The 17,419-nt window shown below is 42.5% G+C and overlaps 1 protein-coding gene across 1 annotated transcript in view; it reads left to right on the top strand.

Moving 5' to 3' along the window:
• The first annotated feature begins 300 nt into the window (after window positions 1-300).
• Window positions 301-17,419, top strand: part of NPDC1 (neural proliferation, differentiation and control 1) — a 195,604-nt gene continuing 178,485 nt past the window's right edge. The window contains exon 1 of the mRNA XM_089675058.1: window positions 301-486. Within this exon, the coding sequence (XP_089531184.1) occupies window positions 384-486 (103 nt within the window). The 5' untranslated portion in view covers window positions 301-383. The remainder of the gene's footprint in view (window positions 487-17,419) is intronic.

Genomic DNA, 17,419 nt, shown 5'->3' with positions numbered 1-17,419 from the left:
TGATCAGTTGTTCTTTTACCTCATGAATTGTTATCTCACACCATATCGATGTGATATTTCAGTAAAAAAATATTATAATTATCATGAAATTAAAAAAAAAATTAACACAGAGGAGGTGAATTGTCCACATTTGTGTAGCAGTGTAGTGAGGAGATGAAATAATGCCAGGCACCATGACTTAATACCCTCCAGCACTGAGGTGTGTGATTATCACTGACATCACTGCACACACAAGGGCGCGCGCTCCCGCTGCTACACCGCTCATCCTTCCACCCCAGTGCGCGCGCCCCCCTCCCCTGCAGGCGCGCGCTCTGTGGCTGCGCTGTCAGTGATTGCTCCGACCGGGGAACGCGATGCAGCCTCTCCCCGGATCAGCCTGAGCTATGGGGGGATCGCGGAGATTGGGGATCCCTACGGGGGCCGCACTATGCTGCTGGGGGCCGCTTCTGCTCCTCCTTCTCCTCCGGCTGGGGGCTGCGAGTCCAGGTGAGGGGGAGCCATGGCTGGGAGGGGGCGGCGTGGTGCTGACTGCATTGTATACAGAGGGGACCTGTCACTGTCTGCACCACACCTGATCCTTGGGACAGCCTACAGGGGGGGTTGTGAGTCACTGCTTGTATAGAAAATAATGGGGGGGGGGGGGATATATACATATATGATTATTTATATATATATATATAAATAAATGTGTTTGTGTTTCTATTTTTATATATGTATGTTTGTTTATATATATATATATATATATATGTGTTTATATTTTTTTATATTTGTATATAGTAAATGTGTTTCTATTTTTATATATATATATATATATATGTGTGTGTTTATTTTTTTTATAGATTTGTGTGTATATATATATATATATATATATATATATATATATATATATATATAATATTTGTGTTTTTATATATGTGTTATATATTATATATATCTATGGTTGGTGTGTGTGTATTGCAGTCTACGGTATTCCATTGATCTCAGGCGTCCTCCTCTGGATCAGTGATTGGTGGCCGATCAGAGAGAGCACGCTGTGCGTCCAATCACGCGGCCCTCTGCCATATGTTCTGGTGGTGTCAGGGTTTATTGACATTGGCTGTGATGAGGGCCCCGCAGGTGTCAGGCCCGGGATCTGTACAGAAGGAAAGGATTTCTAGACAATTTAAAATATTACCTTTCCAGATTGATAAATTTAACAAAAAAATGGGTTTTTTTGGGCCGATCGTTCTGTCTACATGAAAGTGTATGTAAACGATCAGCTCATCATATCCACCTTTTAGCCCTCATGCACATGGGGTATTTTGATAACGCTGGTAAAGCCACGTTAAAAACGTGAGTTTTTCTGCTTTTTTTTTTTTTTTTTTTTTAGCGTTTTTGCATTAGCGTTTAGCTGCGTTTAACTGCATTTTTCCACATTTCCATTTTTTAGTGTTTTTTTTTTTCTGACTAAAAAAAATTTTTTTTTGGTTTAAAAAAATCCAAAAATGCTGGTTTGTGGCGTTTTACTGCATTTTTCAGCATTATAACGTTTTTACAGCTAAAAACAAATCTAGAAACCCACTAGTCTTGGGGTTTTTTCCCAGCCAAAAAACGTCCCTGCCAAAAAACGTTGATTACAGTGTATGTGTACATGGACACATAGGATAACATGTTGGGGGGTTTACTGGCTGTAGAAAAAAACTTCAAAAGTCAAAAACAGCCGCTGTAAAAACGTCCAGTGTGCATGAAGACTAAAGGGCCTGGTTCACACCTATGCGTGTTTTAGTGCATTTTGCAGAAACTTACTGCAGTCCATTTATCATGGTTTCCTATAGGACACTTTAACATCTAAGCGTTTTTTTTTGTGTAACTGCTGCATTTTTTTTAAGGGTCAGGGACTTTGTGGTGCGTTTTTGGTTCAATAGACTTCAATGGACACATGGCAGAAACGTATGTAGGGATTTTTTTTTTTTTATGTGTTTTGAGGTTTTGTTTTTGCCAAATGGAATGTATTGACTTTGATGCGACTTTGGATGGGCAAGACTTTGATGCAGCTTTGGGGGGTTTTTTTGCTAATCGGAAAGTATGATGCGCGGTTCACACTTCTGCGACCTACAGTGCGACGTCCTGGCAATTTGATGCAACTTTAGTATGACTTGGATGGAAATGTTGGATCCAAACAACATCAATATAGATGAGGATCCGACTTGGAGGCGACTTTCTTTAAAGTCTGTTGGCAAAAGTCACCTTGAACCTTTTCTAAAGTCGGAGAGACTTCAGTAGTGCTAATTAAGACGGCTCTCATTGACTAACATGGGATTTCCCTTGTCATGCGACTTGGGGTCTCACAAGTCGAATCCCTAGTAGTGGTAGTGTGAACCGAGCCTGAAAGTTCTGTTCATGTAATGCAACTTTGGTGTGACTTTAAACTCTCTGGCACTCAAGTAGCATCAGTCGTACCCATCCCAAGCCCCATCCAAGTCGCCACCAATTCAAATTTGCATCCAAGTCACACCTATCCAAAGTCCCATCCATCCAAAGTGGCATCAAAGTCAATACTTTCCTATTGGCAAGAAAAAGCACAAAAAACACGTTAAAAAAAAAAACGTGCTGGAAAAACGCATCAGTTGCAACACTCAGAGGTGTGAACCTAGCCTAAGGCTGGGATCACATACTGCGTCTCAGTGTGGGTGCCTTTGCATGGGCTGCTGTACCTGTGGGAAACGCAGGGGAAAAAGTCTCTGATCCCTTTTCTAAGGGCCAGTTCACACCTGAACGTGGTGCGGCAAACCTGCATTCCCCACACTGTATCCAAAACGCACTGCACTTGCTATCTGCAGCGGGTGTCACTAATAAGTTAACATCACTCCAAAAGCAGTGACTTTCCAGATCGCCTGCTATAAAAAATCCAGTTGCAGTGCGTTTCCAAAAGTAGTGCATGCGCTACTTTTTGTGCAGTGCAATCTCAGCCCATTCAAAATGAATGGGCTGAAACTGCACTGCAGAGAACTACATGTGCATTGAAGAGGGACGCACAGTGCATTCCGGTCCTAAACTGCATCCACAATGGACCACATGCCGTTTTTCACACCTGAAACACTCTACATGTTCAGATGAATAAATAATGGCACCTCCACGCTTCTGCTAAATAGCACATTTAGCTGTGGATGCAGGAACCCATGCGATTTCCCAGACATGCACATATGTGAACCTAGACTAATATACCACTGGAAGTGGGTTTTTTTTTTGTTTGTTTGTTTTTAATATCTGTTCAGTAAATAAAAAAAAAAAACAAAACAGTTTATCCTGCCAGAGACCAGCTCAAAATGTCCTGTATACTTTGCCTGTACTGCAGTTATCAGTGACATTATTCCAGCTATGTGGACTACAGAACTCCTCCCCTCTGTTAAGGAGAAGAATGGGGTGTGCTGTGTCCCTGGGTGACAGCTCTGCCCCTCCATAGATGCAATATGGTGAGTAAGGAAAGGAACAGCTTGGGTCTGGACCTGTGTTCAGCTGAAGCTCAAGGGAAGCTGCCAGTACTGGGCCAATCACCTGCAGGTGGGGGATTCCCTTCCCTGCAGCTGCATGTAAACAAATGGGCGGGATCCTTGTGGCATGATTGGCTGAATATGGCCATATTAGGTCATTATCATTGACTTACAGGAAGAAATGAACCCATCAATTTTAAATGCTTCCACAAACAATTCTATTCCAGACATATAGTGAATAACTGTCACAGGCGCTTGTGTTCTCAATCGAACTGTCAAGCCATCAAGTGGCTGGTGTCATAACTGATCACATGTGCAGCACTTTAACATCTGTAGATCCAATAAAGCCCAGGAGGCTGCACAGGATAGGAGGGTTTAGTTCTGCTTTAGTATATACATGTGGCCATATTAGGTCAATGATGTCACAAGCATCCCCACCCCATTGTTTGTGCAGCTTGGGGAGGGGAATCCCTCACCAGCAGGTGATTGGCCCGGTACTGACAGCGTCTTCTGGGATTCAGATCAAACCCAAGCTCATTCCAAGGTCTCCTTCAGACGGGTTATCAGAACCGTCTTCTGATCTGAATTCCTGTCTGCTGCATGTGAATCTATCTTGGAACTGCATGCAGGCAGCCCATAGAAGTGGATGAGCCCTTGGTTGTCACCAAAAAACAGGAGGTGCATTACTGGCAGGATCACCAGGTAATAAGGAAAATAAAAGCTCCAAAAAAGAAATCTAATGCAGCCACCACATCTAAGGACTGATAAGCTGTGATATATTTCATTTTTGTTTTGGGATTTAGATACACTTTCAGTATATAGAATATCTGGTACTGTGATACTGGTGTAGTGAGATATCAGGGGACGTATTGGACATTCCAGTTTTATCTTATTAGGTAGTTACCCTGTGAATACTTTATGGTCTCAATCCTTATTTATTTCCTCTTTCCCTCGTTTCACACTATGATTCACAAAGGAATGCGCTGCACATTCCTGTGCGATTCACATACGTTTCTGTGCAGTGCAATTTCAGTCCTTTCATTTTGAATGGATTCAAATCGCACCAAAAGGAGTGCATGCACTACTTCTGGAAAAGCACTGCAACTGTATTGCATGGTACGTGTTTACGACCTGCATTTGGGGTGTCGTCAACATTGACACCCATGGCGGATCATGACTGCAGTGCGTTTTGAACGTGTTCTAGTGTGAACCCAGACTAAAGTGGTACAGTCAACACAACAAGGTGTACAGCTACACTGCCAACATTTTTTTTAATTGATTGCTCATAATACAATATGTAGCAACTGCTTTTGTCCAGTGATTGTGGACTGGAGTTGGAATATTTCATCTACAAGGTTCTGGTCTGATCACATTTATGGTGCATTAAATAAACAATTAATGCAATTTCAGCTCTATAGCAGCATTTCCCATCCTTTGTTACATCGGAGGAACCCCTGGAATAAATATCAGCTCCTAAGAACAAGATAATCATGAATACCCAGTGGCACCCAGAATGGATCATTTGATATTGTTGAAATGATTTTCAACCATAATCATAGCAGGAAATGAATGTTAAAGGATAAGTTCACCTTGTATTTATTGCTTTTTGTTGTAGGAGTCTGTAAAGCATTGCATCTGCGATTAGCAGACTGCTGATTTCCTACAGGTCTCCTGCAGACCTGTCGGTGTATCTGCTTTCTCGTACCTTGTATGGGCAAGGCGATGCTTACTGACAGGCACAATCAATTAACTACTACAGCGCCATGGTAGTTCATTGAGAACAGAACACAGTGAATGAGTGATGTGGCTGGGAGAGTGAAGCCCCGCATGGTCACATTCTTTTTTTTTTTTTTAAATTTTGACAGCTAGCAGAGGTTTGGGGAGAGAGGAAGCTGGCAGGAGATCATGGGGGGGGGGAGATTTATTGAGTTAAACAAATTAGTAAAGTTGCTCTGTAATAATTGCTGGAAAATAAACAGACTGTAAAAATTGTCCAGTAGGGTCCAGTAGAGAAGTGCCCTCTTACATTGGTGGGCCATTTAAGTGTACCCTTTTACATCAGTGGTCCATTGATAGTTGTCCACTTACATCAGTTGTCCATTGGTAGGTGTCGTCTGACATCAGTGGTCCATTGGTAGGTGTCGTCTGACATCAGTGGTCCATTGGTAGGTGTCGTCTGACATCAGTGGTCCATTGGTAGGTGTCGTCTGACATCAGTGGTCCATTGGTAGGTGTCCTCTGACATCAGTGGTCCATTGGTAGGTGTCCTCTGACATCAGTGGTCCATTGGTAGGTGTCCTCTGACATCAGTGGTCCATTGGTAAGTGTCCTCTTATATCTGTGGCCCATTGGTAAGTGTCCTCTTATATCTGTGGCCAATTGATAGGTGTCCATTTTACATCAGTGGTCCATTGGTAGGTGTCCTCTTAGTTTAGTTATTTATTGGTAGGTGTCCTTTTACATTAGTGGTTCAATGAAAAGTACCCTTTTACATTGCTGGCCAGTGTAGCAGTGACCCCTTACCTTGGATGGAAATGGGAAATTGCCCCCCAACATTGATAGCCAGTGTAAGTGGAAAATGATCCACCACTGATCACAGCTCAAGGAACCCCCAGCAACCTCTGGAGGAACCCTGGTTGTGAAAGGCTATCTGGGCCTGGATGTGAAAACGCATTTGAAACACACTGCACCTAAATCCCAGAAGTGTGAATGAAATGTAAGGCTGGCTGTACACTAGTAGATTATTAAATGAACATTTGTTGTACATTCGGTGATTGGACAAATGCCGTTTAAAAGTACTAAAAAATGTTTTGCTATTAACATTGGATTTTGGGATGAATGTAATTTCCCAATTGATAGTCACACCGCTAGAAATGTGGAACTTTTCCATTCTGCTGCTTTGAATATTCTCTTCACTGCCGAGGAAAACAAATGTCTATTTGACCCAAATAATGACTAGAAAATCGAAAAAAATGTTTTTAAAACAAAAACTTTTCTACAAAATTCCACTAGTGTATAACCAGCTTTAGGCCACAGATGTCTATGAGCTCCCATGAGGTTGTAACGAAAATCCTACCCACACATGTATTCAATGTATCATGTATCCCAGAGTACACCGTGTGTTGTGTGCAATATTGCATTGTGTTCTCTGTCTCATATATATTCATGTGTGTGTGCTCCTTCATTTTATGGTCTTTTATATAGTGTTACCAAATTGTATAGTCATTGGCCTACTGTATAAAAATCATTTTAAAGTTAAGATCTTAAGATTTTACAATGGGATTGTAATATATTTGAAAAGTTTTACATTTAATGAGTATGATCAATGTATATAAAAATTGAGCAACATCCCCATGAATGTGCAATATATGTCTCAAGTTAACATTTAAAACACTCATAAAGTGGGAGGACTGGGCCTTTATAATTCCTAAAACCAGGGACTGGAAATCGTACAGGAGTGAAGTTATAGATGTATAGTAATGGACATACAGGAGTGAAGTTATAGATGTATAGTAATGGACATACAGGAGTGAGGTTATAGATGTATAGTAATGGACATACAGGAGTGAGGTTATAGATGTATAGTAATGGCCATACAGGAGTGAAGTTATAGATGTATAGTAATGGCCATACAGGAGTGAAGTTATAGATATATAGTTATGGCCATACAGGAGTGAAGGTATAGATGTATAGTAATGGCCATACAGGAGTGAAGTTATAGATATATAGTTATGACCATACAGGAGTGAAGTTATAGATGTATAGTAATGGCCATACAGGAGTGAAGTTATAGATGTATAGTAATGGCCATACAGGAGTGAAGTTATAGATGTATAGTAATGGCCATACAGGAGTGACGTTATAGATGTATAGTAATGGCCATACAGGAGTGACGTTATAGATGTATAGTAATGGCCATACAGGAGTGACGTTATAGATGTATAGTAATGGCCATACAGGAGTGAAGTTATAGATGTATAGTAATGGACATACAGGAGTGAGGTTATAGATTTATGGCCATACATAATACAATATTTATTTTATTATTCACTTTATTATTCAGTTATTACAGGTACTTATATAGTGCCATCAATGTATGCAGCGCTTTACATATATATTGTATTGTACATTCACATCAGCCCCTAAAATCTAAGGTCCCTAACTTACCTTCATACATACACATACTAGGGCCAATTTACACAGGATCCTATTTACCTACCAGCATGTCTTTGGAGTGTGGGAGGAAACTGTTGTACCCGGAGGAAACCCATGCAGGCACAGGAAGAACATGCAAACTCCAGGAAGGTGGTGCCATGGTTGGGATTCGAACCAACGACCCTAGTACTGCCAGACAGAAGTGCTAACCACTCAGCCACTGTGCTGCTCTCAATAGTTGACTAGTACTTCTTTCAGTATGTTTAACAAAAGTAAATAATTTGTAAACGTTTATAGTGATTTTCCAGCATGCTGAGCGATTTTTAGGACTGCAATTGAAGTTGGTTGGTCTGTGTTATGATTGCTGGTTGTCAATCTGTGTTTAGTTGTATCACCAAAAAGGTTCAAATTGACTAGCCAGCTTAGGACCAGGGGATTACATGACTCTATGCATAATATTAGCCATACATGCATAGGTTTTTTTCATCTCATTTCCCAATTGAATCAATTCTCCCATTTATACTAAGGCCTAATGCATATTGGACATTTTTTGGCTATTTTTTATTTTTTTTGCCTCTAAACACCCCTGTATGTTACTATAAAACAAAAATGGGTGCACCAGCCTTGCGCATTACCTCAATACAAAAAGTGGCAGATATATACTCACACATGCCAAATAAACACAGGCATGTCCTATCCGACATGAGTCCATGGTCTGGAATACTGCGCGAGTTCCACATGCAAGAGGATGCTCGAAAATGGCTGACGGGTTTCAAAGGGGATCCTCTCTCCCTCAGAGCCTGTCAGTCATGTAATGCGCAAGGTTGGTGTGCCCCTTTCTTTTTCTTGTTTTATAGTTCTATCTTGGGTTACCCCAGCCCGCAGGGGGCTGCACAGCACTGCACTACCGAATTGAATGCAAAGAGGCATGAAGATTCGTCCACATATGCTACATCCGGTCTTGTGTGCGCAGGAGGTGTTTTTCCTTCTTTTCGGCTCCTGTATGTTAGGCTTTGTCTCCATACACAGATAGGTATTTAGAGGTAAGAAAACCACTCCTAGCACATCCAGGATCAGTGGCATTTTGGCAAAAAAAAAAAAAATCTTGACGCATTTAAATGCGCATTAACACCAGGCATGTTTAGCGCTTGAGCATTGATTTCAATGGCCACAAAAATGTTTTATTCTGGTCAATTAAATGAATTAGCACCAAAGCGATCAATGTGTCTAAAGGCATTTACAAGCGTCAGGCGTTTTTTTCTGCCAAAACGTTGCTGTCAGGGGGAAAGTCGTCTAGGAGAGATTGCAATACGTCAAGTGTACATGAGGCCTTAATAGCGTGGAAGGAGAAATCTCTCACTGCCAGCTATTGCATTTACACAGCAGGCACCCATGGCTGCATGGATGGCATGGCTACAGCTGATTGGATGCTGTTACTGTCCGGCCAACAATCCTGCAATCAGCTCCTTTGAGTTTTCAGTTGAAGTCGCACGATTTCAAAGTCGGGTGACATGCCGATCTCATGTGCGATTTGCAAGACATCTGACACAGGTGTCTATGCAAATCGCACCAAAAGTAGTGCATGTACTACTTCAGAAGTCGGTGCGGCTCTGACCAAGATGGAACCGCACTGATATGACCGCTGTAATTGCGGACAATAGGGTGCCACTTGGCATGCGATTTGCAAGTTGCATGGCATGCAAATTGCATTCAGTTTTACCGGGGTGTAAGCGGTAAATCCCATGTGATTCGCACAGGAACCGCAACGTATTCATGTACAAATCACATGCCATTTGTATGCGGTGCGATTGGAGCAATACATTTTGTATGGCTCTATTTGCACCGAACCCGCACCAAAAACGTGCAGGACACTTTTTTTGCTCCACACCAGAATCGGATTGCATGGGTATTCACACCTATGTGATCCGATTCTGCACATCGCACGCGTTTTGCGGGCGATGTCGGGGTGTTGTTAACTTAGCATACATACCCGTGTCGGTTCACATGAATGGGGTGCAATTGTGACACGGTATGGAATTGCACTGAAAACGCTGTGAATTCCGCATTTCTCAACCAGAGTGCCTTAAGGTTTCTTCAGGGGTGCCTTAGCAAAATGTCTAAAAATTGCCCAAAACTTCTATACAAGCCAGCCTTTTAGTTACACAAAGCCACAGGTTTTCATTGTGCACCATTACGACCTTCTAGCTGCCGGCTTCCTGACAGCCAATTACATCATCAGTTGGTAAGGAGGATATTAGCTGCCTGCACAGCATCCTAGTTTGACCCTCCCCTGCCCCTCTCCATCAGTGCTGGGGTCACATTAGCTCAGTGATGGAGAAAAACTGAGGAAGAGGAGAAACATTGGAACACTAGTCAGTACCAGTGTGCAAAAGTATATTTGATTTGCAAAAATAAATCACCTCTAATGTTGGGTGTCATACATGTGTTGAAGTTGCTGCGTTATATAAAACTTTTCACATTTAGAATGGTTTGCCCTTTTAAAATTATGGACAGTCTTGAGTCACCCCATTTTAGAATGGGGTGCCTCGAGACTGTCCATAATTTTAAAGGGTGCCTCTGGACTGTCCATCATTTTTAAGGGTGCCTTGACTGAAAAAAGGTTGAGAAACACTGATCTAGATTGCAATGTGTTTCACTAGCTTTGTGCAGCAATAATACAATACCATGAAATCTGCTTTCATTTGTAATCTAATAAATATGGATTTCCTTCCATCCCAATCATCTCTTGTGGGTTTGTAGTTCAGTGTGTGTGTGTGTGTGTGTGTGTGTGTGTGTGTGTGTGTGTGTGTACATATATTATATATATTATAATTTTATATACAGGAAGCGATTCTAACATCCGACGTACCGTAGGCGTACAATGACTTGTCACTTTTGTTGAGGAAACCTGACTGTTCTCAGATCTAAAAATGAAAGGATTCTTCTAACTGACTGATATCTGATCTGCCTGAAATGTTCCCTTGTACAGTATTTCCTTCTCCTGGAGTGTATTTTGGCATCCGATAGTCACAGCCACCAGGTCTGTCCGTATGCGCAGCCATTTATTCCCCTTTGGGACTGCAGACTGCGGACGGTGAATATCCTGATAAGCAGAAAGTCGTTCCTTGCGAAGCACACTCTTGTAGATTCTGTACTGTCTTCATTTACACACTTCTTTGCAGGAGATCCGATACATAAGACATCATTGTAAATGATTTGGTGTTAGGGGCTAAAAGACATGACAAGCCTGTGCATGTTTTAGCCTAAAATGGGGTTTGCTCTTTGGTGGTGATTTTGGTATTCTACGCTGAAAGTCAGAGTTGGCAGATCTTCCCCCGTACCCGACCATAAAATATAACCTGACCACTCAGAATCACGTGACCCTGTCACCGAACCATTCATTTGGCCATAGATGGATCAAATCTTGGCCAGTTCAGCAGGGACAGGACGAGATTTGATCCATCTATGGGCAGGATGATTGTACCCATAACGACCCATTGATTGACTTGGGTACAGTCAGCATGGCGGCTATAGCCACTAGCAGTATTTAAATATGTTCTCCTGGCAGGGATGGCACCCCACACCCCCAGGAAGGAGAACACAATAGGTCAGAGGGAGGGATTCCCCTGTCAACACAGTCTGTTTTGATGGGGGAAATCAAGCGATATTCTTTCCTGCAAACACTGGCTAATCTATAGCAGTGGACCCCAAACGTGGTCCTTTGCTTGCTTTTATCTGGCCCTTGGGGCTCTTTTCCTTCCACTGATATGAAGCACTATTCCTTTCATGGACACCAAAGATGGGGCGCTATTCTTCCCATTGACACTAAGAATGGGGCACTATTGTTCCCACGGACCCCAGCGACAGGGCGCCGATCCTCCCACGGACCCCAGCGACAGGGCGCCGATCCTCCCACGGACCCCAGCGACGGGGCGCCGATCCTCCCACGGACCCCAGCGACGGGGCGACGGTCCTCTCACGGAGCCCAGCGACGGGGCGCCGATCCTCCCACGGACCCCAGCGACGGGGCGCCGATCCTCCCACGGACCCCAGCGACGGGGCGACGGTCCTCCCACGGAGCCCAGCGACGGGGCGCCGATCCTCCCACGGAGCCCAGCGACGGGGCGCCGATCCTCCCACGGAGCCCAGCGACGGGGCGCCGATCCCCCCACGGAGCCCAGCGACGGGGCGCCGATCCCCCCACGGAGCCCAGCGACGGGGCGCCATTCCACTTAAATTTCTGTGTCTTGTTGCGAAGTTATTGCCCTGCTTAGCTTTGTATCAACAGCAAACACTGAGATTGAACTATTTATTCCAACCTCTATATCATCCAAAACTCCCAATACTACTGCTGGGTTCCACAATTTAGAATGTGATGTCAGCAGACCCAGAATACTCCTTGAGGGGTTCCTTGAGCTATAGCTGATTATCCTCCCATCCAATGGTGTCTGCATAGTTCCAGGGCCAATTAATTTGACAGAGCCAGTGCCATGACACCAAGAATCTTCTGAACTGTTTATAAGGATAGCATTCTGGCCACCACTATAAAAGGGAGCATTCTTTTCACTGGCCACCAATGGAGGGAGCATGTTTACCACTGACCCTTCATTCATTGATTTTAGTGGGGATTAGCAGAGACCCTAAATTATTTCATGGGTTCCTCTGGGGTAAAAAGGTTCAGAAAGGCTGCTCTATATTATTTCCCTCCCCTTCTCTCCCGACAGCTCCATAAAAGATTATATAGGGAGGTGAAGGGAGGAGTGAACCTGCTGGGCCAGCACGGACAGTAAGTGGGCACTCTCAGAAGAGGAGAGGGCTATGAGGTTCTGGGGGATGGGGATTGTGCTAAGGATCTGATTCTTCCTAGAGTAGTCAACTTTTCTGGCAAGTTAAAAGTCACATTGCAAGTGAATATACATTTTTTTTTAATTGAAGGGTAAAATGCAGTGTGTTGCTGCCAGAGACGTGTTTTGTGGTTTTTTTGCACACTTTAAAAACTCATTTTAGGACTAAAGATTACCTAAAACGTCTAAGGCAGGGTTGTCAAACTGGTGGCCCTCCAGCTGTTGTCAAACTACAAGTCCCATCATGCCTCTGTCTTTGGGAGTCATGCTTGTAACTGTCAATCTTGCAATGCCTCATGGGACTTGTAGTTTGGCAACAGCTTGGAGGGCCATCAGTTTGACACCCGTGATCTAAGGCATTATATATTTTGTGAAATCTGAAACCTTGGAGAATAAAATATAGCAGCTACACCTTTTTATGTCATGTGATATTAATGGTTTATAAAGCGTAACATTTCTTGAAAATAGTACACTACAGTTAGTGTTACTAAACCCACAACAGTAAAATCAGTCTGTATATGCAGTAAAGCATGCTTGTTATACTCACTGTGGAACCTAAGGGGTTAATCCTCTGCATTGTGTAAAAAGGCTGTTTGATCCTGACTTCTCTGATCCTCCCTTCCTTCTAATGTCCCCCTCTTATCTCCTGATAAGACATATCATGTGGAGACACTCTGCACATGCTCAGTTTGGTAGGGGTTTTTTTTTTCTTGAGAGAGTGCATGTGATCAGCACATGGCCAATCAGTACTGTCCAGACAGAGGTCAGGGGTTCTGCATCCTCCTAGAGCATAAAGTAAACTCCTCCTGCAAGCTTTAACTAGTGCTCTGCTGGACAGTGATAGAAGTCACAAGACTGCTATATGCTGATGATGAGAAAAGATATTTAGCACTTTATATTTACTAAAATAATTGCATTTCCATGTTCTGTGTACTGTGGGAGACCAGAGAGAGTGAATACAGGGTCCGGGGTTTAGTAACACTTTCATTTTAGAGTACACGAAGGGACTGATGTGAATGTACAATGTATATATAAAGTACTGTGTAAATTGACAGCGCTATATAAGTACCTGAAATAAACATGTCAAGCTTTAATTGGAATTGGGGTTGGAAGTATGTAGGTTCCATAGACACAATAATTGGACATATCAACCAAATAATTAACAAATCATTGTAGGTACTGACGTTTCCAAATAGCAGATGATTTCAAACATACTATGGGGTTGATTTACTAAAGGCAAATAGTCTGTGTACTGCAAGGGCAGTTGCTCCAGATCTGAGGGGAAGCTATCTATCATACAATCATGTGCAAGCAAAAACGTTTTTTTTTTCCCCATTTTCTTTGCACGTGATTGGGCATTCTTTTGCGGAGTGAAGCTTTACCTCATTTACTAAGCTCTGGAGCAACTGCACTTGCAGCGTATTTGCACAGCATATTTGCCTTTAAATGAATCCCTATGTATTGAAGACAGGGATTTTTATGGTACCAGTCTACCCATAGGAAGCTTATCATAAAATCCTTTTTTTATTATACAAAAATCCTATAAAAAAATTATTTCCAAAATTCTTAAAAATGCCTAATGCAGTCACACCTTCTAGGTCTAGCCCCACCATGTTTATCGTGTTCGCATAATCTCAGCAGATTCATTGACTTTGCTTTAAATGAGCCAAAAATCTCTACGCGTTTCATTGAACTTCCTGTCAAATTTTTCAGGATTGAATCAGAGACGCTCACTAAAATTGTTATTACGTTCCAGAATAATATGCCAGTATATCAGCCACGCCGGATGTTACCAGGGAGATGGTGAAAATTGGGAGGAAAAAAATTCTCTGTAAAATGACATACATTATTTAATGTGCCTCAGTTCTTAAACTGGTTATAGATGGATTGAAAATCGTCTGGTGCAGTGGAGACCGGCCAAATTTCGATCCATGTCTAAATCCTCCTGTGGATCTAAAGATCGATTTCTGTTAAACGAGCTTGTTGAAAAATTTTTGTTGATCTGCAGCTGCTGATCAGTATATTCAAACCGTGGAATATCCCAACTGTCAGAATGCAATGGGGTTGATTTACTAAGCCCTGGTTCACACTGATGCGGTGCGGATTTCACAGCGTTTTCAGTTCGAATTCTGCACCGCATCAGATTCACACCCCGATCATGCGAACTGCTGCGGGTGTGTATGTTAAGTTAACAACACCCCGAAAGCAGTCCGCAAAACGCAGTGCGATGTGCAGAATCGGATCGCATAGGTGTTAATACCTATGTGATCCGATTCTAGTGCAGACCAAAAAAAGAGTCCTGCACCTTTTTGGTGCGGTGCGAATAGAGCCATACAAAATGTCGCACCGCACACAAATCGCATGTGATTGCACAGGAATGCAGTGCGGTACCTGTGCGAATCACATGCGATATACCGCACCGCATATATGTGAACCCAGGCTAAAACCTGGAGAGTGCTGATTCTGGTGCAGCTGTGCATGAGGAGCCAATCAGCTTCTAACTTCAGCTTGTTCAACTAAGCTTTAGCAATAAAACCTGGAAGCTGATTGGTTTCTATGCAGAGCCGCACCAGATTTTGCACTCAGTATATCATACCATGTCTCAATGGGAAGGATCCCTCCATCCACCTCGATTGTGTGGATGGAGAAACCCTTTTTGTTTTTTTCTTTTCTTTTTTTTTTTTTGCATTTAACCTGCTGGCTGAATGGGGAAAAAAACCAAAAAAGATCCATCTATGGCCAGCCTTACAACAAAAGTATGGATGCCGGTGTTGAAAGTATTTTAGCCCTAAAAGGGGAGTGGGACATACATTGCGTGTCAGTCCTCTCTCTTAGGTAGATATAAGTTGTCCTCCATAGAGGTCCCTATCCATTGTCCATGGATTGCTGATCAAAATCTATAGTCTTCCAGCACTCAGACCGTCCTTCATTTAACCACTTCCATGCCGGGCACTTTTACCCCCTTTCTGCCCAGGCCAATTTTCAGGTTTCAGCGCTCTCACACCGTGAATGACAATTGCGCAGTCATACAACATTGTACCCAAACTAAAATGTTATCATTTTCATCATACAACTAGAGCTTTCTTTTGGTGGTATTTAATCACCGCCGGGGTTTTTATTTTTTGCTAAATTAACCAAAAAAGACCGAAAATTTTGAAAAAAACACGTTTCTTTGTTTCTGTTATAAAAGTTTGCAAATAAATAATTGTTCTTCATAAATTTAGGCCAAGATATATTCTGCTACATTTCATTGGTGAAAATAACCCAAATTAGTATTTATTATTTAGTCTGTAGGAAAGTTATAGCGTTCACAAACTATGGTATATCTGAAAATTGATCAATCATGAAGTACTGACAGCCAATCTAATTTCTTGAGGCCCAAAAATGTCAGAACAGTACAGATATCCCCCAAATGACCCCTTTTTGCAAAGTAGACAGTCCAATGAATTTCATAAGAGGCATGGCGAGTTTTTGGAATTTTGTCACCATAGTAACATTGTACTTTGGGGAAGTGATCAGTATTTTATATTTTTTTTTACACAATTTGATTGCTTATAGCAAAGAATTTCTTTGCTATAAGCAAGCATTTAACTGAATGAAATCAATTCATTCAGCTTTTTTTGTTGTGATTAGCTACGGCTAATCACATGACACAGATGGGCTGTGACTAGCCCAGCTTGTGCATGTGATCAATGTGACCATTCACAGCTAGACACAGTTGTATACAATGGAAGGCATGAAAGGAAGCCATTCATTGTATATAACTGTCATGTGACCTGCTGTGATTGGTCACAGCAGGTCACATGGTACTGGCAACGGGGCCGGTACACAGATCTGTCATCGGCCGTGTCCGAGTTACGCAGCTGGTAACAGGTCTAGCCACAGCATGGCCCTGCGGGAACGCACGATGCGTGATCCAGGAAGGACTTCATATGACGCCCTCCCGGAGGGACGAGAGGTTCACCCGGCCGTCATATTACCATAGGCCGGGCGGGAGGTGGTTAAAGGAACTGAGAGATGACTTCCAAGAAAAATTAGCATTTGCTAAAAAAACAGACAAAAAAAACAGGGATTCAAGAGGTGTCAGGTTTGTTTTCTGAATTCCTGGAAGGCACTTCTCTATTGCCCTATGAAAAGTGATCCAACTCAGATCGATGTGAATCTAACTTTAAACTGGCTTTTGACATCTCTCCAGCCATTGTCAGCCATGGCAGCCTGTCTGTGTATGGGAGGCAGTTACTGGCACTGGTGAGTCAGATGGGAAAGGTGTAGAACTTGTTCTCAGCATGTTTTCTTAAACCATGTGTGTCTATTTGTTTAACTTGTACAGCAATACCGTATTGGCCTTTCCTCTCCCCGGCTCAGCTTGCTCCATCAGGAAAGGTTTTTTTCAACCATCTCATTTCCTGCTATTCAGCCATCATTGTTCTTTCCCTCTGTTTTCTGCGCTTTATAATCAGATTATGAACAGGACTGCCAGTGTTAGGGATACACTCAGGGACAATGAAAGTAATTTTTAAAGCTGAAATGCAGGACAAATAGATGTGTTTTCCACAACCAATCTGCACTAGGAACATGGCTACTAAAATCTGATTGGTTCCAGCTTAGAGCCAGACTGCCATTGTGCCTAAAAACTTCCAATTACTTCCAATTTTGTTTGGACCTTGGCTGAAAAATTCCTGTACTTGGTTTCGTCATATGGGTCCTTTTTATTAAAATTCAAAATTCCCATGAATCAGCAGGATGTCCATAGGTAATACGAAATCTCAATTTTATTTTTTGTCATTACTGTGGTTCTAAACGTAAAAAGATTTTTACCTTCATGCGTTGCCTGACTTAAAAAACCTTCTACGTGTAGTTCCCCCTGCAACCCCCCCCCCCCCCATACTTACTTGAGCCTCATCTCAATCTAGAGCTGTGCATGAAAGCAGCATCTCTCTTGGCTCTCTC

Source organism: Staurois parvus, unplaced genomic scaffold, assembly GCF_062004578.1.
Source record: "Staurois parvus isolate SC_StPar_1 unplaced genomic scaffold, SC_StPar_1.0 ptg000154l, whole genome shotgun sequence".
Lineage (NCBI taxonomy): Eukaryota > Metazoa > Chordata > Amphibia > Anura > Ranidae > Staurois > Staurois parvus.
The sequence above is the reverse complement of the archived record's forward strand: the minus strand, read 5'-3'. Positions and strand labels throughout refer to the sequence as shown.